Below are 25,469 nucleotides of genomic sequence, written 5' to 3'. Positions count from 1 at the left end.
TTGAAAAAAGTATTTGTACCCACCATAAGGTACAATGATGAAGAAGAATTGCCCATTTTATTTACAGAATTTAAATACGTGGGGGGCGTGGCTTTCAGTTATTTTTGGGGGGCTAATCTTGAATCGAAGTGTTTAAGTGGTTTATGGTTTTCTTAATTAAAGCTCTAAAGGCTAACATAACATGTGACAGTAAATAGCTGTAATTAATATTTTACAGACCTTACTCAACACAGACCTCTTGGCATAATGGTTAAACTGTTGGCTTGTCGCAGGACCCAGGTTTGAGTCCCAGGTGGGGCTACCCCCTGAATTTGCTACATTGGTGTATGGCGGAGAGGCGTGTACACTTGAGGCACTTGGTTTAAAGAAGAGGACAATTTGTGCCTATTCAAATGAACAAACCGCTTTGTCACTGTGGTGGTACCTCAAAAATTCACATTTGTACCTTTATATAATTCGTAAAAATCCAAATAACTTCACAGATCTTCATTGTAAAGGGTTTAAACACTGTTTGCCATGCTTGTTCAATGAACCATGAACAATTAATGAACATGCACCTGTGGTATGGTTGTTAAGACACTAACAGCTTACAGACGGTAGGCAATTAAGGTCACATTTATGAAAACTTAGGACACTAAAGAGGCCTTTCTACTGACTCTGAAAAACACCCAAAGAAAGATGCACAGGGTTCCTGCTCATCTGTGGGAATGTGCCTTAGGCATGCTGCAAGGAGGCATGAAGACTGCAGATGTGGCCAGGGCAATAAATTGCAATGTCTGTACTGTGAGACGCCTAAGACAGCGCTACAGGGAGACGGGACGGACAGATGATCGTCCTCTCAGTGGCAGACCACGTGTAACAACACCTGCACAGGATCGGTACATCCGAACATCACACCTGCGGGACAGGTACAGGATGGCAACAACAACTGCCCGAGTTACACCAGGAACGCACAATCCCTCCATCAGTGCTCAGTCTGTCCGCAATAGGCTGAGAGAGGCTGGACTGAGAGCTTATAGGCCTGTTGTAAGGCAGGTCCTCACCAGACATCACCGGCAACAACGTCGCCTATGGGCACAAACCCACCGTTGCTGGACCAGACAGGACTAGCAAAAAGTGCTCTTCACCAATGAGTCGCGGTTTTGTCTCACCGGGGGTGATGGTCGGATTCGCGTTTATCGTCGAAGGAATGAGCGTTACACCGAGGCCTGTACTCTGGAGCGGGATCGATATGGAGGGTCCGTCATGGTCTGGGGCGGTGTGTCACAGCATCATCGGACTGAGCTTGTTGTCATTGCAGGCAATCTCAACGCTGTGTGTTACAGGGAAGACATCCTCCTCCCTCATGTGGTACCCTTCCTGCAGGCTCATCCTGACATGACCCTCCAGCATGACAATGCCACTAGCCATACTGCTCATTCTGTGCCTGATTTCCTGCAAGACAGGAATGTCAGTGTTCTGCCATGGCCAGCGAAGAGCCCGGATCTCAATCCTATTGAGCACGTCTGGGACCTGTTGGATCGGAGGGTGAGGGCTAGGGCCATTCCCCCCCCCCCCCCCAGACATGTCCGGGAACTTGCAGGTGCCTTGGTGGAAGAGTAGGGTAACATCTCACAGCAAGAACTGGCAAGTCTGATGCAGTCCATGCAGTGCATCTGCATTAAGTACTGCAGATGCACTGCAGTACTTAATGCAGCTGGTGGCTACACCAGAAACTGACTGTCACTTTTGATTTAGACCCCCCCCCCCCCCCCTTTGTTCAGGGACACATTATTCCATTTCTGTTAGTCACATGTCTGTGGAACTTGTTCAGTTTATGTCTCAGTTGTTGTATCTTGTTATGTTCATGTTCATATAAGTTTGCTGAAAATAAACGCAGTTGACACTGATAGGACGTTTCTTTTTTTGCTGCGTTTATTTGTAAAAATTATACTGTCTTGTCCCCTAAAGGTATGAACTGCAGGGGTACAATTAAGTATCTGTAACTAATAGTGCAATGGGCGTACCTTACCAGGTACCACTACAGTGAAGAGATTGTGCCCCTTTAAGTACAATTCAGTACCTTTCTTTCTGAGAGTGTAGGTCATAAATCAAAACCAATGTAGTAGTAATGTAGTTGTATTTGGCTACTAGGAATGGGAACCTGTAGGCTTTGAAATGATGGGCTAGATCGAAGTGATGGAGGAGATTTTGTTTTACAAGCCTTTAAATCCCTCTTGCAAACAACCGTGTCCGATTAAGGTCCGCGCCTTAACATTTTAATTTAACTTGAGACCCCTCTGATCATTATGTTACGACCACACCATTGGAATAATAACCCTCATAGCCTGGATGGAAACTAAAGCAGTTAGAGTAGGATGATGATGAGGTTGTCCCTGAGGCTCTGATCTAAGATCAGGTTTTTCTTTTTCATTCTGATGTTTAAGGTTAGGATTTGGGGAGAGAAAGCTGATCCAAGATCTGTGTCTAAGAGACTACATGGTTCAGTATGTATTTACCCAGCTTTCTCCCTGCCATCAGAGATCCCATCAAGCATCCTGTTAGTATGGACACACACAAGCAGTGGGCGTTTCTAAGCAGCACTGTAGTGTATATACATTAGACACACACCACAGGCGTTAAGATGGCTGCCTAACAGAAAGGCGTAGTTGCTCAAACGTATTTTAATTCCTGGCCCTGATCCCCATAATCACAAACAGGCTTGGAGACTCAGAATGTTGGTGTAAATTAGAATATTCCTTCCAGCCCTGGTTTCCTATCTGGAATAGGGTAGTACCGGAGGCCCAACGGACTAAGAGAGGGCTGGTGTTGGCCTTAAGCGGGCAGGCAGGGAGACGCAGTGGAGTAGAAGTGTAAGAGTAAACAGTGGCGCTCACTTGCCTGCACCAGAATTAGCACACGCAACGGTGGCTCTCCAAAAGCCTCTGTGCTGTGTAGAAGGTGCCATTTTCCCTGTTTCAGCCTCAGTGAAATGAAGGGAAACATTAGGGTCAGGGTGTGTGTGTTTTCCTCCTTGTAAGGCTTTGGGGGTTGTTGAACGAGATGAGATCCTCTGTTTATTTTATGCACCCCCCCGCATGAGCCTACTTCGAGCTGACATAACAATGGCATGAGGTTGTCAGGGTCCTAGCGGCCCCTGCGATGTCAGTCAGAGCTAGGGATGTGTGAGAGAGCAGCCAATGGCTGAGATCCCTGACCTTGTGCAAGAGGGCCTCGCACAGCCCAGCTTCCCTTTCCCCTACGCAGGGAGAACCAGGAACACACACCGCTCATGCTCACCCCTCCCCCTCCTATCCCTAGGGCCGCACTCCGCTCCTTTGTGCCCCTCTCTCTCGCTCTCTCTCTCTCGCCCTCTAAACTCTCCCCTCTTTCACCTCTTGCCCCCTCTGTGTCCCCCTCCACCCTCTCCCCCTCTCCTATCTGATTCTGAGATAGACAAGGACAGACCCTGACTTCTCAGAAGACTCCAGATGTGTTAACTATTTTGGGAAGAAAATCACATCCTCAACAGGAGAAAAATACCCTGTATCCTGTTAGCCCCACCAATTCCAAACAACTGGAATTGCCCATGCATTTGCACACTTGGGAAGTTAAACACTGCTCTGGTGACAACCAGAAAGTAGTAGAGTAGTGTATCTGAGGAGTAGTGCAGCACGCGGCCCAACCAGCAGGCCTGCTGCAGGATATTCATGTCTCTGTACCATAAAGTCCTCACCTAGCCCTGGTTGATTTGTCAATAACCTAATTACGGCGGGACTTTGTTGTGTTTTGGTTTTGGTTTCAGTGCTTGGCCTCCTGGAATACCACACATGATTCACAGTGATGTGCTCTCTCGCCACCCTGATTTTAAGACCTGGGCACCGGCCAGCCTGCGCTTCATAAATATACACTCCTCTCTGTTTGCTTCTCCCTGGAGAGGATACGGAGGAGATTGACTGGTGTGGTCAGGAGTACGGAGAAAAGTACCTCTGTTTCCTCTTTTCCTCTTCCTTTCTCTCCTTCCTCTTTCTTTATAGTATCACTCTCTGCTCCTGCTGTTGGCTACTTGGTGGGGACATGTCTGTACAGTGAGCGCTGCGTGTTGACATCACGCTGGTCGTGACCTACATTTTCCGTTTACATTTTAGTAATTTAGCAGATGCTCTTATCCAGAGCGACAATAACTGCATTCATCTTACGATAACTGCGTGAGACAACAACATATCACAATCGTATTCCCTCAATAAAGTAGTTATCAGCAAAGTCAGTGGTAGTAGTAAAAGACAAGTGCATTTAGTTATTTAAAATTGTATGAGGGGGGTGGGGGCCGTCATTGCGATTTATTTAAGATAGTCTAAAGAGGTAGGGTTTCAGACGTTTTCGGAAGATGGGTAGGGACTCCACTGTCCTGACATTAAGGGAAAGCTTGTTCCCCATTGGGTTGCCAGGACAGAAGAGATTTGACTGGGCTGAGCGGGAGCTGCCCTCCAATAGGGGTGGGAGGGCCAAGAGACCAGAGGGGGCCGAACCAAGTACTCGGGGTGGGGGTGTATGGTTTGAGCTTAGCCTGAAGGTAGGGGAGGGCAGTTCGGTGGGACTGGATCAGGTGTCACCGGCCAAGACTGGGCCCAGTCAGTGAGGAATGAGGGGAGGGGGAGGAGGAGGAGGGGGGGCGAGGGAGGTCCTCTCCTCATTATGGTTGTAGGGTAGTCCTGCCCTGTGAGGACAGTTGAGGACAGTGTGAGGGTGCTGATAGGTACTGGATATGAATAATACAGCCTCTCTGACAACAGACTGTATATTTAGAGCCACCCCCAGAGACCCTGGGTAACAGGCTGGCTAACAGATAGACTGGGACACTTTCTTTTCCTCTTTTCTCTATTGTCCTCCCTTCCTTAATCCTTTCCTCTTTCTCATGTCTTCCTTCTCGCTGTATCTATCTTCTCCTTCATTTGCACTCTTTTCTCTATATATTTAGGCCTACTGTATTTTTCTTCCTCTCCTCTGTCTCTCTCTCTCTCTCTCTCTCTCTCTCTCTCTGTCTCTCTCTCTCTGTGTGTGTGTGTGTGTGTGTCAGGCCTACAGTACAGTGATGGCAGGTCTGGCCTCTCTCTCTCTGTCAGGCCTACAGTACAGTAATGACATGTGATGGCAGGTCTGGCCTCTCTCTCTCGCTCTCTCACTCTCTCTCTCTCTCTCTCTCTCTCTCTGTCAGGCCTACAGTACAGTAATGACATGTGATGGCAGGTCTGGCCTCGCTCTCTCGCTCTCTGATCAGTCTAGTTCTCTGTATCTGTAATCTATTTCACCCTGCTGGCCTCAGGCACCAATCATCATCTCTCAGATCAGCATCTTTCTCTCTGTCCACACCAGGGCCAGGCCAGGGCGTCAGCAGCCTATCATCAGGTCATTGATCAAGAAGAGAAAAAAACATTGTCACTTGACAATACACAGATCCACTATCCCCCTCCCTGGCTCCCTCTCCTCATCACTCTCTTTGGCCCTTTTTGTCCTAAGTAAAAGCTAACACCAGGTCCAAGAAGAGATTTGGGTCATTGTTGAATGGCTTTTTAAGAGTTTTTCACATGATATATGTATCTACATGGGGTATGGTTTAATTATAAACCCTGCTCCAAGCAGTATTCATTGGTGTCCATGCCAGAATAAACAGACCGTTTCCCGCTCACTTCCAGTCGTTGGCTTTAGCTGCTGTACAGTTACAGAATGCTGTAGTCATGTGCTGTGTTGAGTCCCCCTAACCCTTTGAGCTGGACTGATGTCATCAGAACACAGTTCATCAACAGCCCACACAGTTCATTACTCTCTATTGAATAATACCAGCTTCATTATGAGGGGAATAACTTATATAACAAGCTACTTAGGAGTTATTACTTGGAGTTACTAAGTAATTCCATAATGCCTATGTAATGTTTGATGTCAGTAAAATAAGGAAGACTAAAAGTACATGCTACCAATGGCTGATCACCCCATGTTCAGTCCCCCCGTATTGGAACTGTTCTTAAGATCTGTGTGTGCGTTTGCCCCCTGCAGAGAAAGCGGCTATGATGTCACCGGAAGATGAGGTGCAGAAGAGTGACATCTCGTCCAGTAGTCAGGGGATGGTGGAGAAAGAGGCTCTGGGGCCGCTGCTGCTCGAGGTGAGTGAAACAATAAAGGTTGGTGGAATTTGAATTTCAGTGAGAGACACAGGAAGTATCCACTTATCCATTGATTGGATAATTCAGTAATGCCGCTTTCTAAAGCACAGGTACTCTTTCGTGAGAAGATAATCATCTTATTGAGAAGATAATCATCTTATTGGTTGGTCATTAGTAAATACATGGGTAGTAATTAGATTGCACCTGCTCACAGTAGATTCATACAAAGTTAGATAAAGTGTTGTTTTTGTGTAAAAGTTCAAATGTAATTTTGAGGGATGACAGCAATTTAGTTAGAATCTCTCTGTCTTCAACATTTTCTCTGTATTGTCCAGAGTGATTCAGTGACTGTATGTGTGGTTCTCAGGAGGTAGTTTCCCAGTGAGGCCCAGTGTCAGTATGCATGCCCCGTTAGTTCCTGGCCCACTTTCCCTGAGGCTGGGGCTGAGAGAGAGGCTGAGGTCCCCCCTTCTCCCTTTTTGTGTTCCCCTTCTTCCGGAGGTGTCCGTATCACTCCTCTTTTGTCCCTCCCTCTGTTTCGGGCCAGGCTCTGGACGGCTTCTTTTTTGTGGCGAACCGCGAGGGCCGGATGGTGTTTGTGTCGGAGAATGTGACGGGTTACCTAGGCTACACCCAGGAAGAGCTGATTACCTCCAGCGTCTACAGCATCCTCCATGTGGGAGACCACGGCGAGTTTGTCCGCAACTTGCTGCCCAAGAGCCTCGGTGAGGACGACAGGAGAGGTGGATGAGAGAAGAGGGGATGAGATGAGGCAGGAGATGATGGTGAAGGGAGGAGAGGAGGGTGAGAGGAAGGAGAGAGGGGGAGGTAGGAGAGGTGGAAGAAGATGACGAGAGGATGAGAAGCAAGAGAGAGAAGGGAGGAAAAGAGAGAATGACCAAGAAAGAGGGGTTGATGTCGAGTAGGAGGAAAGAGATGAGGAAGGAAGGAAAAGAAGAACATGATAAAGGGGAGATGACAGGTAAGAGAGAAAGGGATCAATCAAATGTATTTTATAAAGCTCTTTTTACATCAGCAGTTGTCACAAAGTGCCATACAGAAACCCAGCCTAAAACCCCACAGAGAAAGCAATGCAGATGTAGAAGCACGGTGGCTAGGAAAAACTCACTAGAAAAGCAGGAACCTAGGTAGAAACCTAGAGAGGAACCAGGCTCTGAGGGGTGGCCAGTCCTCTTCTGGCTGTGCCGACTGGAGATTATAAGAGTACATAACCATTAAGGATGGAGAGGAGGTAAGAGAGGAGAGGAACCTTTGCCTCTAGGTACAGTATCATAGCTGTCACAGATCATGTGACAGCTATAAGAGCATAGTAACCAGGAGTCAACAGAGCCAACAGAGGGTCAGTGTTCCATGAATCCCCCAATAATCCCTCTATATAGACTAGGGAAGGCAGGATGGGTTAATACCAGCAGAGGTTAACACGTCAACTACTTGCCTGCCTGTCTTCAGTTTAAACTCACTAGACCCTCACTACTACTGTCTCGTTTATTCTCTCCTTATCCCCCTCTTCTCTCTCTGCCCCAGACATGTCATCCTGTCTGTTTTCAAACTATTATTATTACATCACACACATTGGTTTTACCTGCCTCTGTCATCCTGTCTCCCTCATCCTTTCTTTTCTTTCTCACACACTCTCCTGTATGTCCTGTGTAGTGGTGTGTGTCCCTGTTCCTAATGATGTGTGTGTCTGTCTACACCGTTACTGATGTTGTCTTTATGTGTGTGTGTGCGTAGTGAACGGGGTGCCGTGGCCCCAGGAGCAGAGTCGGAGGAACAGTAACACATTTAAATGCCGGATGCTAAAGAGGCCTCCTGATGAGGTGGACTCAGAGAACCAGGAGGCACGACAGCAGTACGACATCATGCAGTGTTTTACTGTCTCCCAGCCCAAAGCCATGCCGGAGGAGGGAGATGGTGAGCACACACACATATACATACAGCTTACTGTACATACACAGATACATACAGCTTACTGTACATACACAGATACAGCTTACTGTACATACACAGATACATACAGCTTACTGTACATACACAGATACAGCTTACTGTACATACACAGATACATACAGCTTACTGTACATACACAGATACATACAGCTTACTGTACATACACAGATACATGCCAGGTATGCACACAGATGTTTACATACACACTCATGTCATACACATTCAAAAAGGTGTGTCAGCAGCATGACATCACGCTGGTCTTTACCTTGTCCTAACGAGACCAGAGCCATATAGGAGAGAAAGAGTTAGACATGGTGACGCCCTGTTTATTACAGCTAACACACACACACCCAAACACACACACAGTCTCACATACACACACACACACACGTTAGAGGCTTAACTCTGACCTTTGATCTGTATTGTGCCCAGACCTGCAGAGCTGTCTGATCTGCATAGCCTGCCCGATGCCCCGCCCCCAGCAGCTACCCGCCATCCGCACTGAGTCCTTTATCACCAAACAGGACCCCACAGGTATTAATCCCTGACCTCTCACTTTTTACCTCTCAACTCTACCCTCTCACACAAAAACTCCATGCACACACTCTCCAATTTGTAAATTAGAGAGCTTTCATGTTGCTCCAGAAGGTGGACTAACTGGAGAGTGTTACACAATAAACAGGCTTGTTGGTAAACCTACCTAGAGAGGAAAGGCAAGGACGGGGTTTCAGCTCTCACTACTCCTGTACATCTGACCTCATAATAGACCACTGTTACTGATGTGTGTGTGTGTCCAGGGAAGATCATCTCCATAGAGACCAGTGCTCTGCGGGCGACGGGGCGACCGGGCTGGGAGGACCTGGTCAGGAAGTGTATCTACGCCTTCTTCCAGCCGCAGGGCAAAGAACCCTCCCACGCCAAGAAGCTGCTCCACGAGGGTGAGGAGAGGGGGAGTGGGGAGAGAAGGGGAGGATGAGGAAGAGCGGGGGGTGGGGAGAGAAGGGGAGGATAAGGAAGGGGAGTGGGGAGAGAATGGGAGGATGAGGAAGATAAAGGGGTGGGGAGAGGATGAGGAAGAGAAGGGGGGTGGAAGAGAGAGCGGAAAGAAACGTTCTGTACTATTGTCAATAATCAGGCTGTAACAACACAGTACCCCCATATCGTACCATTACAGAAACATCTTTCTTTTATTTCATAAAGAACGCCACACTGATAAGTAGCTCAATTGTTGTTTGTGCGTGTGTGTTGCCAGTGATGACTCATGGCACGGCCATCAGCCCTCTTTACCGGTTCAACCTGAGCGATGGGACCCCCCTCAGCGCTCAGACCCGCTGCAAGTTCTGCTGCCCCCCTAACCATGACGTTCAGCCCTTCATCATGGGCATTCACACTATCGACAGGTGACTCGCACACAACCGCACACACACACACATGAACACACACACTGGCAAGTCATATGGAACAAGTAGAATATATGTCTTTATTGCCAATCAACAATGGTTGGAATGGTAGGAATTGACAAGATGTAAACAATGTAAACAGAAAATACATTTCCAGAATATTTCTCTCACCCAGCTGATGTTTTGCTCTTGTTTTCCTTTTGTAGGGAACACAACACTGCTAGCTCTCAGGAAAACACTAACTCCAGCCTTCTACTGACCCATAGGAGCCCTGCTCCCTCCCACTCCCCTGCCCTTCCCTCGGGCAGTGAGGCCAGCCAAGCCCCAGGCCCCACCTTGGGCCTCCATCTCAACAATGGCAAAAGCTCCAGCACCACCGCCCCCACCACACCCACCAGCCATTCAGCAGGGTACCTGACGCCCAACCGGATGTGTCCTCAGCAGGTCAACAGCCCCTCGCCCCTGGGAAGCCCCTTCACTGCCACCCCTACCTCATTCATGTCGCCCAGGCCCCCCAGGGCCAGTCCGGGGCTGGGCGGCTGCCCGCGTGTCCCGGGGAACCCCTTCTCCCCTTCCACCCCTGGCCTGCACTCTCCGGCACCGTCCCTGGGAGGTGGAGCTGGTGGCGGTGGAAGTGGAATCCTCAGCCGGCACCACTCTGGTGGGGACGGTGGAGCAGGGACCCCCCTGGGTTTCTCTCTGCCCTCCCCTTTACCTCAGAGGCAGGCCAGCACCCCCACCAGCTCCCCAGCGCGCCCTCCCCCCGCCAAGCCCCCCGAGGGAGGAGGAGGAGGTGGGGGCGGAGAGGACCTGGCTAAAGGAAAACTAGGGGGGAACCCCAAACTCAACCAGCCCCTGGACAACGGCGGAGTGGGGGTGCCTAGGGACCCCAAAAACACATCTACCAAACCCACCTCCATCCCTCAGTGCCCGGCCTCCCACAGCACGCTGACGGAGCGCCACAAGATCCTCCACCGCCTCCTGCAGAACAGCAGCCCGGCTGAGGGCAGCAACGGCAAGGAGTCTGAGATCAAGAAGGAGCCTCCTGCCAGCCCTGCCACCGCCAACCCCAACGGACCCCCCACCACCCCTCAGGACCACCAGCTGCTGCGCTTCCTCCTGGACACGGATGAGAAGGACCTGGGCGACCTGCCCCCTCCGGCTGCTCTCAGCCTGCAGACGGTCCGGGTCAAGACTGAGAAGAGGGCCAGCGGGGACACTACGCCCTGCGCTGCAGCCTGCGCCAGCCCCAAGCCCAAACCCAGCCCTGCAGACAGCAGGCCGTCCAGAGACCCGGTACTGTCTGCATCCCTACTCCTCCCACCTGCAGTCTACAGCTCACACCTCATACACAGTCCCTGTAGTATCCAGATGCAGCAAGATCACGTCCCAGACATGCAGACCTCTCAGACAGTTTAAGTTTGGGGTTATAGTTAAGGTTAGGGTTAGATTTTAGGGTTAGGGCCGGGAGTTAGGATTAGGGACTTCTAGGACTTCTGTTGCTGGGGTGGTCACAGTGGCTGGCTGTCTGAGTGGATGCTGCTGCTGCCTTCTAAAGGGAGCATGTGATTCGCTGCTGTATTTGTTCTATTTACGTTGAGCCCATAGTAACACTCCCTTACTGCCCTCAGGCAGAAGCTAGTTGTGTTCATTTGTGGCCCCTGCTCTTCAACTTTGTCTCTCTCCAGCACAGAGCTACCAGCAGCAGCCTTTGAAGTTCTTTGACCTTTACTCTCTTTCTCTGTCCCTCTCTCTTGCTCCCCCTCTCCCTCCCTTTCATTCTTTCCCTCTCCCTTTCTCCCTTTCCCTCTCTCTCTCAGTTCCCCAGTGGATCTGCTGACCTGGACCCTCTAAGCCAGCTGCTGCCCACCCTCAGGGGCCCCGCAGGGGCCAAGCAGGGCAGCGAGGAGCAGGGTGGTCCCCAGACCCAAGCCCTGTCGTCCCATAGCCAAACCCAACCTCAACCACGGCTCCATTCACCTCCACAGCCTCAGACACAGCCTTGGCTCCAATCACCTCTTCAAACCAAACCTCAGAACCATCTCCAGCTTCAGTCCCCTTCTCAGCTTCAGTCCCCTTCTCAGCTTCAGTGCCCTACCCAGCTTCAGTCTCCTACCCAGCTTCCGTCACCTACCCAGCTTCCGTCACCTACCCAGCTTCCGTCACCTACCCAGCTTCAGTCCCCTACCCAGCTTCAGTCCCCTACCTTACTTCAGTCCCCTACCCAGCTTCAGCCCAGTGGGGCAAACATTGTTAAGGCCAAGGCCGTGACCGTGAAGAGGGAGCCTCCCGGAAGACCAAGCCGAGGTACGGCAGGAATAAAGGGGGTCAGGAGTGAGGGGTCACGATAAAGGGTCAGAGGGCGAGAGGCCCCTGACTCCACACCCCACTGTATGCTGCCTGTTTTCATTTTTAGTGTGGCCTCCCAGGAAATGACTTGTCCTGACCATGTGTCTGTTTGTGACTGCAGGGCTCACTGATGGCTCCAGCCTGCAGAACCAGTCACACTTTGACTTCTGCAGCCCCAGCCAGAGACCGGGACAAGGGGAGCTCTTCCAGACACCCAAAGACAGCAGCAGCCCCTTTAAAGAGCATGGACTAATGAACTCATTTAACTCCAACACCGGTATGAACCAGAATACGCTCATATCAAATATCTGGAATTACATAATTACTACATAATAAAATGGAATCTATGGGTTAGTTGTTTGTTTCTTGGTGGTTCATTAAGAGTGTGTTGTGCTGTCCTCCAGCGTTGTCTAAGATGGAGACAGACTCTCAGCAGTTCCAGACCCTGGCCCTGACTGAGACTCTGTCCTTTGATGGAGGCATGGGAAACCCTGTGCAAGCCTCTCTGGCCTCCCCTCAGGAGTGAGTATAGTACTTCTATGTAGAAGAAACACACAGACACATACATTCCTCATTGCTCACATTCCAATGCACAGGCACACAGAAACAAACCTTGCCCGTCTTTATATTGCATCGACACACTCCCATGTTCCGGACTCCCCCTGTGTGTGGAGCAGGCAGTGTGTCCCGTGCCCGCTGGATGAGCTGCTGTGCCCCCCCACCACCCCCGAGGGGCGTAATGACGAGAAGGCCCTCCTGGACCAGCTGGTGTCCTTCCTGAGTGGCACAGACGAGAGCGAGCTGGCTGAGCTGGACCGAGCCCTGGGCATCGACAAGCTGGTGAAGGTACCAGAGGAGGAGAATGATAGTAGATTGTATTTGTCTTTTTTAAGTTTTGCGATTGTTACATATATATGGAAGAGGACAGGCACTGTCATACTCTACAACACTACGGAGCTGAATGAGCGTTAAATAAAGAGAGTTAATTGAAATTCCTGTCCAAAGCACCACAGAATAGTTTCTTTCCATCAGTATAGTAGTGCAATCATTGACGCATGCTTGATGTACTGATTTGTTTGGTCCTGGGGTGTTTGTTGGACTGTAATTAACCCAGTATTGACCCTGACCATTCCTCTCCCCAGGGCGGCTGCTTCGACCCCGTCCCTCAACGGTTCCCCTCCCAGCCTCCTGCCACCACCCCCATCTCCATGGACCCCAAGCTGCCCGGCTACCCCTCTCAGTTCAACCCTGGCCCCCCTGCCCAGTTCCCTCCAGAGATAGCAGGGGTGCAGAGTATGGGGGGCTTCGGTGCACCCAGGGGGGCCTTCCCTGGGGGCATGATGCTGAGGCCTGGCATGGGCAGAGCGCCTGGCATGACCAACCAGCTCCGGCTGCCTCCCAACCAGCTGAGGTTACAGCTGCAACAGAGGCTGCAGGGCCCACAGCAGGTGGGATGGGCTGGGCAGGGCAAAGCGGGTACATCAGGGGTTGCAGACTTTTGTTCCAACACAGCCCTAACACACCAGATTAAGCTAAATAAAACCAGGTGTGTGCACTAAATGGATCCGTTAAATGCCAACAGACACTGCTGCTCAAGAGGACCACGATTACCTACCCAGGCTGGTCCACTCCCCTGGTCCACTCCCCTGATCCACTCCCCTGGTCCACTTTTCTAATGTGGACATAGTTGATTCCCTCCTCTCCTCTACACAGGAGGGGGTGGGCTTTAACAGGCCTTGTTGATGTTAATGAAGCCTGTGTCACGCAGCATTGCCTTTTAATCCCAGTCAGAGCCCGTGCTCGTTAAACACTGGCTCAGCAATAGTAAATCTCAGGCAGCCCTGCATTGTATTAATGTGCCATTGTGTTGTGTGGCTAAGCAGAGCTAGCTATCTTGGTGAAATGGGTAGTCATGTGAGGTGGAGCGCCTCCTACGCTCCATTATGGTACAGAAGAACAAACAGGGGAACTAAAGGGCTGCTACAAGCCCCTCTATGGTAGGGGAGTACTGAACCGTATGTACATTTAGAGTGATTGATTGTTATCATTTATGCTGAGAGAGAGAGGATTATTCTGACTTTAGTGATTATTCTGCTAGCTGATCAGGTTGATTTCAAAGACCTCATGGCAAAGTAAAGGATATTAAGAATATTGTTCTCATAACTGGTCTTCTCACACTTCTCTTTATCAAATATTAGGTTCCCATTTCCCTTTTCTCTCTCAACCACTTCTCTTCTCATTCTCCCCTTTTCCCGCATCAGTCCCTTTTCTCTCTCAATCACTTCTCTTCTCTCTATCTGCTCTCACTCCCTCCTCTCTCGTCTCTCTTATCATTTCAACTCTGAGTCTGCTCTCTCCTCTATCAGTCGTGTGACTCACTCCCCCCCCCCCCCCCCCCCCCCCCCCTCTCTCTCTCTCAGCTGCAGAACAGGCTGGCTGCCATGAGCCCGTTCCCAGGGGAAGCTCACATTTCCATGGGGATGCGTCAGGGAGGGCAGCAGCCTCAGATGCCCTCTCAGGTGAGTGTTTTTGGGGAACTCACAATCATGTGCTCATGCTTCCTTCTTTCTTGTTCTCAGTGTTTACGCTTCCTCTATTTCTGTATTGCGGCATGGTGTGTATTGAGGAAGTCCTGCGCATTGTAGCTAGTTACACTGAATTATTGGTATGAAAACTAAGTGCCCTATTCTGTTCTCCATCCGCCTCTCCCTCTCTCTGAATATAGTTCCTTCCAGTCTATTTCGGATGGTCTAGTTAATTTGGGTAACTATGAGGGCTGTTTTGCAGATAAAAAGTCCCCTATTTTCTCTCTGTCCCTGCAGCCTCCTCTGAACGCCCAGATGCTTGCCCAGAGGCAGCGGGAGCTCTATAGCTTCCAGCACCGCCAGAGACAACTCCTGCAGCAGAAGGTCATGTTGATGAGGCAGGGCATGGGGGGCGGGGGGCCTATGGGGGCCACCAGGGGACAAACAGGACCCCAGCCACAGCAACAACAGTTTGGCTACCCTCCAGGCTACAGCCCCATGCCAGGGAATCCACCCAGCTCCCCCAGCCTATTCAACCCCATGGGAGGGACCCAGGACCCCAAGTTGTCGGGCCAGAGCCCTATGGGCAGCCAAGCAACTATGATGGGGGGGATGCAGGGACAGTTTGGGGGGGCGGTGAACTCGGCGGTGCAGCCTGTGCTCTTCCAGCAGTTTGGAGGACCAGGTGAGTGACTAGGCTACCTGGGAATCCACCATAATCACTGTCTCTATAACATCTGAACTTGTCAGTACAATGTGGTGTTAATATCAATATCAAAATAGCATATAATGTGCTGAGATTGTCAATATCAAAAAGTAGTGTGCAGACAGGTTCAATAGAAAATGGAATAAAGTGCTGCTGACAAATATCAAAATGGTCTAGACTCTAGAATGTTCTAACAGCATCTCTTTGTCCTTCTCCTCAAAGGTATGGTCCAGCAAGGAGACCCCTCGTTCCCTACAGAGCTCAGCCCCACCAGTCCCCTGCTGTCCCCTCAGAACTCCACCTCCCAGAGTCCTCTGCTCCAGCAGGCCCAGCCTCCTGGGTACCAGTCACCTGACATGAAGAGTTGGCAGCAAGCTGGCATGGGCGGAAACAGGTGAGGTGGCCAGAGCCATGCCTGTGTAAATGTGTAAATTGCATAGTCTGTTATTGACTTGTTATTTACATAGAAAATACAAGGTCAGATGGTTATTACATAATTACTTGTTTGTTTCTTAGAGGATTCTTTCAAACAATCACTTATGTAACATTATACCACATGTGTTTAATTATTTGAAGTGAAGAAGGTACCAAAATGTATCAACTGCTTCTATATAATTTCCTAGTAATTGTAATGACCAGATATAGCAACTGAAAGAAGAGTGTACATTAAGCCACTGGTATCATGAATGTGTGTTCTGTCTGTGTCAGCTTGTTCAGCCAGTCTGGTCAGACGACGCCCCAGGCCTTTGAGCAACAGGGGGTCTACAACAACATGAGTATCACTGTGTCAATGGCAGGAGGCTCAGGGGGGATGGGCTCGCTACCTTCCATTGGACCACCTGTTGGCATGGGCAACAGTAACCTTGGCGACATCAACTCCATGTGTAACGATCAGGTGAGGGTGCCACACCTGATGTCAGCCGCTTCAACTTAGAAGTCAAGTACAAAAGCAATAACGCACCGTCCAAGCTGCCCTTAACTGACCAAAACTGTCGTGGTGAACCATTTCACTAATGCCCACCTATCACTTTCATTTCCTTCTATCCTTTTCCCTCCTTCCTTCACTAATGTCCTCCTCTCTCCCTCCTCTCCTCATCAGGTACAGCAGGTTCAAGTGTTTGCCGACGTCCAGTGTACGGTGAACCTGGTGGGCAGCGACTCCTACCTGAACCAGTCGGGGTCCATAGGCACCCAGAAGGGCCCCCAGGGGCCTCAGAGCAGCCAGTCCCAGCAGAAGAGCCTCCTCCAGCAGCTCCTCACAGAGTGACTTCTCAGCTCAGCCGCCTGCCAGGAGAGAGGTGCTCCACAGACCACCAACCTCTTCTCTTTCTCACCTTTGGTTTTAGACACCTGCCTGCCGGACTGGTTAGGAGGGCCCTGGGATGGAGACTGAGGTCCAGGTAAGAGTGTGTCTACCTGCCTGCCTGCCTGCCAGCCAGCCTCAGCCCATACCGTACCATAAGGCAGCAGCGATCGTTCAGCGCTCATTCCTGGTTACCTACTTTCAACACAAAGTCTGCTTTCTGTTCTGAGAAAGGAATCAGCTTCCGGTTTTGCCAAGTCGTCGTGGCTGTCAAAAGAGGATCTGGTTCCTAATTGCTCGTTCCGTCAGGCCATCGCAGCAGTGCGTCTTGGGAGTGCGATCAACATGCAGCTGAGCTCAGCTGTGGGTGGTTAACCCGTCGTCTCAACTTTTGCTCTAGCGTGGGGTGGCGTTTTGGGGACAACGTTTTGGGAATGTTAGGTTTTTAACCTCTGCAGTGGGAAGCTCAGTTTCAGCTGGATCTGTGACTGACTAGCTCTCTCCATTGCAGTGCCTGATGGGAGGAAATTCCCAGCTCTCGTTTTTTGTTTTTGTTTCTCTGTTCTCGTCGTCTGTGTCGTCAGGACAACAAGCAGCACGGCCGGGATGGGATGGGAGATTGCGCTGCTCTGCTCAGTTGGCAACACCGTCTTTCACATTTTCAAACCACCAGACTGTTAAAGTAACTGTCTGTCTTACACATTTTTCTCCCCAGCAGCTGTGAATATGAGCCATGTTGGGCTCTCCTTGGCCTATCAGTATTGTTTGTCATGTGTAACCGTGCAGGTGGTATTGTACAGCACAGATGGACACAAATTGGGATGAGTTCACACTTTCTACTTTCCTTTCAAAGGCATCATTTAATTACTCTAAAATGCAACTGTCATTTTTAGCTCAAACTATACATTGTGATTCAATGCGGTTTTCTTCCGTTTTTTTATTTGAGAGTAACTTGTCAGTTATTATAATTTTTTAAGGCGATATTTGGCATTATGAAAATGTAACTGCTAAATGTGCTCTGTGTTCTGTAATGTGAAAAAAGAAAATCTCGGTATAAGAATTTGATTGATTTTAGAAATGGCTAGCTCTGCTCTTTTGGCATCCCTTTGAATGTTTTAATCCCCTTAAATGAACCTCAAAACAAACAAGAATGGATTATCAATATTACACAACGACATGAATAGGTCGTAATTCGTAACCTTAGAACTTCTTCACTAAGAAGTGATGGACGTTGAATGGGGTGTTTTCTTGGAAACACAGTGCTCTCTCTCCTCCAACTCTCTGCCCGTGATGTCATTCCACTGGCCACACACTACAGCTCTTTTTGACTGCTCATGTGACTACTGTTGCCCAGTCAGACACTGTCTATCAGCACTAACCTCTGATATTTTACTATACACATTCATTCACATAGAAAGTCTGGCCAAAAAACACCATGTTTTATGTGGGTAAACAATAACCTATTAACAAGCAATAAAAGAAGAGAAAGCAACAACAGAAAGAGCAAAGTTCGGCGACGTAATGATAATGAAAAATCAAGTCTAATTTGGCTTTTGGCTTCTCTGCTCTATCCCGGGTATGTGTATTTCTCTGCTCTATCCCGGGTATGTGTATTTCTCTGCTCTATCCCGGGTATGTGTATTTCTCTGCTCTATCCCGGGTATGTGTATTTCTCTGCTCTATCCCGGGTATGTGTATTTCTGACTAACAGAAGGCTTTCTTAAGGGTGTTATGGTCCAACTAGATATCTGACTGTGTATATACAAGGCATTTTACAAAGTGTGCAACATTACCCGAGCACAGCTAATAACCGAGGAGGGTTAGGGATGATCAGTTGAAATAGCATGCATGATCACCATCCTCCTCCAGAGGCCTCAAACTGAATGCCAACTCCTTTAATGTGCTATGATTTCTGAATCACGTTGTGTACAGTTTCAATGGCGTCTGTGTGCCTGTGCTTTATACCCAAACAGTGGCTCAGGTGTCCTCAGCTTACAACTCAAATTCAACCTGACATGAACATGAAAAGCTGGTAGCAGTTCCAATTCAGAGACTCATTTGTGAAACAGATAAACCTTGATTTGACATACCACTTGTTCCTGTCATTCTAAGACACTTAAAATAATGCTTTGCTTTTAGCCTTTTGCATTTAATTCAAAACAATATATATATATACGATTAATAGATGAGATATTTAAGTGTATTTTTCTTCTGATAAGGTAAATGTTTTATTTTCTATTTGAAAGGGATGTGGGTTAACAATTAGTACTTATCAATGTTAAAGCCATTCCTGAGCCACTGTTTGGTATATGTAAATAAACATACACTTTACAAAACACACGGAAGCAAGACAAAATTAACAGAATGTATGTGGAAGGATTACATTTGTTTTCAGTATACATTTGTACTATATAGGGTACCAGCTAACGGTTTCATACTCCCAGAAGTGTTACAAAGGATAACTTTTCATGGATATCTTCTTCACATACTCTCCAGCCTTCGCTCCTCATTTAGGAACAGGCATTACTGTATAGAAAGTGTTAATAGAACTATGTCAAATGCAGAAGTTCATCTGATCTGTTAATATTAACTGTTTAGCATTTGGGATATAATATGCCAAATACAAAGCACCATTAGACAACGGTCATTAACTAACAGACATTCTTATATGCAAGAGCCGCTCAATGGCAAAGACAGTCCATTCAGTACAGGTACAAGGTAAATATTTGAACTGGTTCTTCAACATGTTAACATGTATATAACAGACAATGTGAATATGTATTTGTTCAGAATCGACAAAATGTAGTGCTCCAAGTTTGTGGTATTAACTACTCGCTTCCATTTTATTATTTTTTAATTGTTTGTTTTTTTACGTATATGACTGTCTGAGTGTGTGTATGTGATTAATACTGTGTATCTGGTGTTTAAGATGGAAACTGAATATGTCCTGATTTGATTTCTTCTTCTTTTTAGATACCTGCAAGTTTTCCTGTGGGTGTTTTTCAGATTGCTCTTTATGTGAGATAATGGTTTAGCGACTGCTGAATGTGATTTTACTGAGAGAGAAGCAGTGTGGACTGGCTTTTGTACGGGTTCATTTAAAAAAAAAAAAAGGGCCATATTATTTAATTTCTCTGTTGTCAAAAAGTTTAAACAGATCTGAGAAAGTGGAACCTTGTATTCTGAGAAGCATCGCTTCGGTAGTTAAGTGGGCTTTTGTAGATCGCCTGATGTACTTTTAGCGTTTTCAAAAAGTAATGACCAAAGCTTTAAGATGTTTAATTCATATCATATGCAAGCCTCATGCAATTGGACGAGACAAAATGTAGCGTTTGTTCACTTTTCTAAAAGGAAATAGTCTATACATACTAGCTCCTCCTTGACCACACTACTAATTTGTGGTAGTTTGTCCTTTATTTCCTTTTCCACACAATTTGTCCTAAGATACTGACAAGTGACCTATCAGATTTAGTATTTTTATCTAACTTCTATTCTTTGGAATATCCCAAAGTATGATCAGTTAGAAACTTCCTCTCCTTGTTGCAGTTGACTCCTGGCAAAGACGCAAAAAGACTTGTAGGGCCTGACATGCTGTCACTGTTTACAGGAAGAGAGAAACTTGCAACAGCTAGCTATGCACCTTAACAAAAAGCTTTTTTCTAACACTGATTTAGGTATTCAAAGCAAACTAGAATTTGAATCAATTATTTAAATCAAGGTATTTTAGTTTATTGAAAGAAGTGAAACCTAGTGAACCAATTATTATTACTTTTTTTTACTCAACTAGCATTGGTGATAGTTGTCTGAATTTATGGGTCTGCTCTATCAACTGAATCTCACAGATTATAAGATTATTCAATAAAATATTTCAATTTATTTAGCTGAATACTTTATACCAAATTTGAGGTGCCTCTTGTATATACAGTATTTTCTGCATAGAGGACTGCTCCTCGCTGTTTGATGATAATGTTAATGAGGATTTTTTTTATCTTTACCTTTATAAAACAAGTTTGCTGCATTTTACATTACTTTTGTACAAGAAATCTAAATATTCCAGGAATTTGCAAGAAATACAATCTACTTTTGCACTTTATCTCAGAATTATTTAGAGGAAACAGGCCATCATAAATACTACTCATGTTCACATCAGATTACCATTTCATCATCATAAATCCCCTAAATCACAGGAGGTTGGTGGCACCTTCAATGGGGAGGACGGGCTCGTGGTAATGGCCAAAGCGGAATAGGTGTAATGGTATCAAATACATCAAACACGTGGTTTTCATATGTTTGAAGTCGTTCCTTTTGCTCCGTTCCAGGGATTATTATGAGTCGTCCTCCCCTCAGCAGTCTCCTGTGTCCTAAATGTAATAGAAAGTAAAATATAGATTTCTCAGGTTCTTAAGAACTTGGTTGCAGAGCCCATCAATATGATTACAAAAGAGAAGTATACATTCTCTACTACTACTCTTATGTAGTTTCACACATGATCGTTCTCTCTGCCACAGATCCTCAATCTAAACTATGCCTTTCTTCTTCAGGTGATCCCCTGCCCCTCTCCCCTCGGCCATTAGATAACTAACGCGCTTACACTCATACGTCCTGTCCTGCAGCAGCATTAACTGTTCAAAACATTCCTCCTCAACTCTGCTCTTAGCTACCAGCAATCATTGTGCTCTGGTCTATACTGTAGCATTTTACATTTTAGTCATTTAGCATATGCTCTTATCCAGAGCGACTTAATACATTTTCCCGTACTGGTCCCGTGGGAATCGAAGCAGGTTGCAAGCGCCATGCTCTACCAACTGAGCCCCACGGGACCAGTGGCAGTTCTATTCTATATATTTCTAGACTTAGTCATTTCCACCAAGCAGTAACAGCCCTACATACGTGTACTGCTATCCCCTGCGTCTGTCATTTTGTCATTGTCACCACCTTGTAACATACTGCCTAATGCAGAAACAACTAACATCCTTGTTAAGATTAATGCACTCTACCTTCTACAGGTATTACTTCAACTGTTCTGAGTATTGGAGCAACTGTTTGCTCATGATGTTTGTCAAGTATTGTAAGTGCTGCATAATCGAGACTGAAGTTGGTTGTGGATGGAGAAATTAAAAGCTTGTCTCGCCACTTATAAGGCCAATGCTTTCTCATTGAAACGAGGTTCCACTTTTCCCCCTGTAAAATTAATATAAATAAATATAAATATATATATTATACATTTTACTCATTTTGTCCAGTTTTGTTTATTATACTTGTGTTAACTTGTTTTTAGACAGGCATCAGAGCAGCTGTGTGGGTGGGACAATATGAATGAAGTATCTGGGAGAATTATGCATGTTTTTATTTCTGTGTCCAAGTGGAATACCTACCTTTTCTTAGGACGTCGTAGACAAATCAGTCTCAGGCTGGGTCAAGTAGTTACAGGGGGTCCCTGTAGACTGAAAAGCAACGTTTTTGCATCTACTGAAACAGTCTTATTTGTCTGTCAATTTTTTGGGAGGTATGTGGCTGCTCAGACTGGGATTAGTTCAAAGTTTACACACACAACACACACACCTCGTGCGTTCGGTCCCTCTATTGCTTTTCCAAGGTGAAGATGCAGACCTTGAAGGAAATTATGCTTTGACTAACAAATCTATAACATCCATGAATGTGAGAATGCAACACATTTGCAATAAAAACACCATTTAAAACAGGATATGTAATGTTGGTTGATTGTCTTCTTCTTTTTTTACTACACTGTATTTCTCATTTTCATTACTGTCACACTACATTGCCACTAGTTGCATTACCTCTTTCAACCTCAGTTTATTGTAAGGGTTGTATTCTGTGTATTGTGACTAATAATAATACAAGAAGACACAAATTAGTTGACCATGTTTAATGCATCTTGTATGTTTGTAAACAGACTCCAACCATTGGCGGCTAGAAAAAATACCTTACGTAACCATTCACCATTTAATTGAATCACAAGATACGTGGCCACATCAAATTAGGTGGACAGACATCCACTCTTTAAATGCCCGTTTTATGGCAGTGTTCATTCAGTGAGTGATGTCTCCTTGTTACTGTAGGAAGACAAACACTGACACTGCTTATCAGAGTGAGATTCTTCCTTGTGAAGTTGGAGTACGGACACTGAGTGCTGGTTCTTCCCCGTCAGCATCACCAAGATGCACAGGTCAACCAAAAAGAAGACCACCAAATTAACTGGCTGGTGTGGAGCCATGGTCCAGACTCCATTCAACAGGGGTCTCTCTTTGTCCCTCTGTGTCATTTGAACAGTTTGAACTTGTGCAGCAAAGGATGTACAATGTCTTTGGGGTAAGGCTTCAGGGCCAGGCAGGTGGGGACGTTCTCTGGCTGCTCAATCCACAGCTTGTGGGCGATCCCCTTCTCTGTCAGCGTCTCGGACAGGCTGGAGAGGGAGGCCTGGTCCACAGCCTGACCAAAAGATGAGGGAGATCACAAGCATTAGTTTATTTTCTCAACAATCACATCTATAATTCACTGCATAATTATTCCATCCTACTGTATTTACTTTACATAAAGAAACTTTACGTATAAATTTACTTTATGAAAAAAGTATCTTGTATTGAGAGGCTATTTTTATGCAGCTTGATATGAGCGCATGGGCAAAATCAGTAGGAAACTTGTTTTTGCCCACGTTCGCGCAAAACACAGGCATATCGATTTAGTTCACTATTAGCAGTATAATATTGATTAACTTACAAGCTAATAATAGTACCCCAGTCCCAGTGTAACGGATGTGAAATGGCTAGCTAGTTAGCGGGTACGCGCTAGTAGCGTTTCAATCAGTTACGTCACTTGCTAAGGGGAAACCCTACATCTAGGTTTCAGAGCAAGTGACGTAACTGATTGAAACGCTACTAGCGCGTACCCGCTAACTAGCTAGCCATTTCACATCCGTTACACCAGCTACCTGAAGGACGACTTTGTGCATGCTGTCCAGTTCTGCCAAGTACTCCTGCGTGTCTGGGTCGTTGTAGTTCAGATGAATGGCAGCGATGGCAGCATGGCAGGCTTGCGTTATAACCGCCCCTAATGGCCAGGCCAACGTATGGACCAGGTCTGACCGGACCACAACATACTGGACAAGACGACGGGGGGCTGCGGTTCCTGACGCCGCCATCTTTGGTCGGTAATGGTAGAGGACGGGAGGCAGCTACGGTACAGATAGAACAATGAGACAGATATTTAACGGATGTATAAATGAGAAGCATCCGCTTGGCCAAATATGGTAGTGAGAGGAAGCCCAGCGGCCGGCAGTGGGAGACGATGGAACGAAAAATCGATTTTTGCACATTTTCTCATCGATTAAACATTTGATCTCAATACAGTTTTCTGTTCGCAAAACTACAATATGTTACGAGCAGAGTGGACTCCGTTTTGTAGACGTTACCCTTTGCCAAAGTCTTTAAAAAAAGGCGTTGTTTAGAAGGAGTGCAAAGGCGAATTGAGTTGTTGCACACGTACACTTAAGAGTAGGCGTTCCCTAACGGAATAATGCAAATGTATGCTAGAACGCGCCAATAGAATCTCGCACAATCGTTCTTGGCCCTGCCCACCTCCTTGCTTGTTCTGTTCACTATGACTAATTTGTTGCCATTTGAAACGACCTGCAGTGGTCTATCTTGGTTTAGTTATACACATCTTTAGTTAAAGTTCTTGCTGGCTGTGCTGGAAATTATGCTTTGTTTACCTTCTGTGTAGGTACATGTATGTCCCCTTGTGGTTGAAATATATAATTTCATATTGGAAGTCAAATTTACACCACCCATGACAGTGTACATTCAATAGGTTCATTGATTACAGTAGGCTACAAAGTATTTCAGATGGTGTGCTTTTGCTCCAGATTTGTTACTGGTTCCATCTCTCCTGTGATTCCCTTTTATAGTTACTTCTCAGATGAATTTACTCTCAGTAACAATGTCTGATTTTCAAGCAGATTTAAATCCGGACTGAGACTGGACCATTCAGAAACACTGGAATTGGGAACTTAAGGCAAACCGGTGTTATTCACAATGATCAGTGTGGTTTGCCTGTCTCCGGAGCAGGTACTGGAGCCGACTGTGTTAATGTGTCTTCATGGGTCCAATTGGGCTCCATATCTAATAGGGATACGATACCACATATAACCGAACCCACAGTTAAAGAAAAAAGAAATGTACCAATCATGTCATGTCCTACCATACAGATTTTGCCAGTTGAAAGGGTAGTGAGTGACCCGATCTCTCCCTATTTTACTTCTAGACAATGGCGACCCATCATTCAGGGCAGGCCACCTATTTTGAGCCCCACATTTTTAGCATGCCTGTTTTTTAGGTTGCCTGTTTTGCATGTTATTTTGGCATTAATACGTGTCACATATCAATTTGCTAACAATGTAAAAAAAAAAATATATATATATATATATATATAATTGACTTAATAAGTCCGCATACAAACATGGTCTCTTTTTTGTTTTCTTGAGTAAGGCAGCTCCAAAATGCAGGTGTTTCAGCCTAGCTCAGTGCTTTCTGTGGTGTTGGGGCAAGCCAGCAGGAAATACAGAGCGTTGTGCCGTGATTGGCTCAGTTTTCTGTCACTCATGGAGACACTACGTCACCGCCAAGTCTAAGAGTAGAGCTACAAAATTCTAGCCCCTTGGGTGCTCCCATAGAGTTAAATTAGAAGTGCCCATCCAAGAAGGCTCAAGGTCATTGGCCAGAGATAAAATAAACGAGCTCAGACTGGGAATTGTAAATCTGGCCTCTTTCTAGAGCTCCGACCTGAAGATCAATGACGTCATCATGATTTGACCTTGTTTTTTCTGAGTTCCCAGTTGTTTTGAAAGCACCATAAATCCAGAGAATGCCAGACTTTGATGACAAAATCTGCCCACAAGAAGGACTGCCGTGCCACCTTCCTGTTCAAGTGAGCACAGCACAACAAGGTGAGTCCAAAAATGTATTGTATGCTGCTGCATAAATGGCATATGTAATATGCCAGGGAGATATGAATACTGTAACTAAGAAAGTAATACTAAGTGTATGTTGTGTAGTAAGCTGT

The 25,469-nt window shown here is 46.7% G+C and overlaps 2 protein-coding genes across 2 annotated transcripts in view; one reads left to right on the top strand and one right to left on the bottom strand.

Moving 5' to 3' along the window:
• The window catches only part of LOC120019300 (nuclear receptor coactivator 1-like), a 28,097-nt gene extending 10,646 nt beyond the window's left edge, over positions 1-17,451 (top strand). Inside the window, exons 3-19 of the mRNA XM_038962602.1 lie at positions 6,031-6,137; positions 6,685-6,862; positions 7,893-8,072; positions 8,541-8,642; positions 8,906-9,046; positions 9,361-9,508; positions 9,715-10,804; positions 11,329-11,815; positions 11,979-12,134; positions 12,262-12,379; positions 12,535-12,703; positions 13,000-13,305; positions 14,278-14,376; positions 14,680-15,067; positions 15,311-15,482; positions 15,797-15,983; positions 16,188-17,451. Coding sequence (XP_038818530.1) covers positions 6,031-6,137; positions 6,685-6,862; positions 7,893-8,072; positions 8,541-8,642; positions 8,906-9,046; positions 9,361-9,508; positions 9,715-10,804; positions 11,329-11,815; positions 11,979-12,134; positions 12,262-12,379; positions 12,535-12,703; positions 13,000-13,305; positions 14,278-14,376; positions 14,680-15,067; positions 15,311-15,482; positions 15,797-15,983; positions 16,188-16,355 — 4,196 coding nt within the window. The 3' untranslated portion in view covers positions 16,356-17,451. The remainder of the gene's footprint in view (positions 1-6,030; positions 6,138-6,684; positions 6,863-7,892; positions 8,073-8,540; positions 8,643-8,905; positions 9,047-9,360; positions 9,509-9,714; positions 10,805-11,328; positions 11,816-11,978; positions 12,135-12,261; positions 12,380-12,534; positions 12,704-12,999; positions 13,306-14,277; positions 14,377-14,679; positions 15,068-15,310; positions 15,483-15,796; positions 15,984-16,187) is intronic.
• A 4,812-nt stretch (positions 17,452-22,263) lies between these two features.
• On the bottom strand, positions 22,264-23,675 carry LOC120019767 (putative peptidyl-tRNA hydrolase PTRHD1). The gene is made up of 2 exons (XM_038963206.1): positions 23,341-23,675; positions 22,264-22,841 (listed from the first exon to the last, which is right to left on the bottom strand). The coding sequence occupies exons 1-2, from the start codon at positions 23,548-23,550 to the stop codon at positions 22,671-22,673; spliced, it is 381 nt and encodes a 126-aa protein (XP_038819134.1). The 5' UTR covers positions 23,551-23,675; the 3' UTR covers positions 22,264-22,670.
• Positions 23,676-25,469: the final 1,794 nt, after the last annotated feature.

Source organism: Salvelinus namaycush, chromosome 24 (assembly GCF_016432855.1).
Source record: "Salvelinus namaycush isolate Seneca chromosome 24, SaNama_1.0, whole genome shotgun sequence".
Lineage (NCBI taxonomy): Eukaryota > Metazoa > Chordata > Actinopteri > Salmoniformes > Salmonidae > Salvelinus > Salvelinus namaycush.
This window is presented reverse-complemented; position numbering and strand designations above follow the sequence as displayed.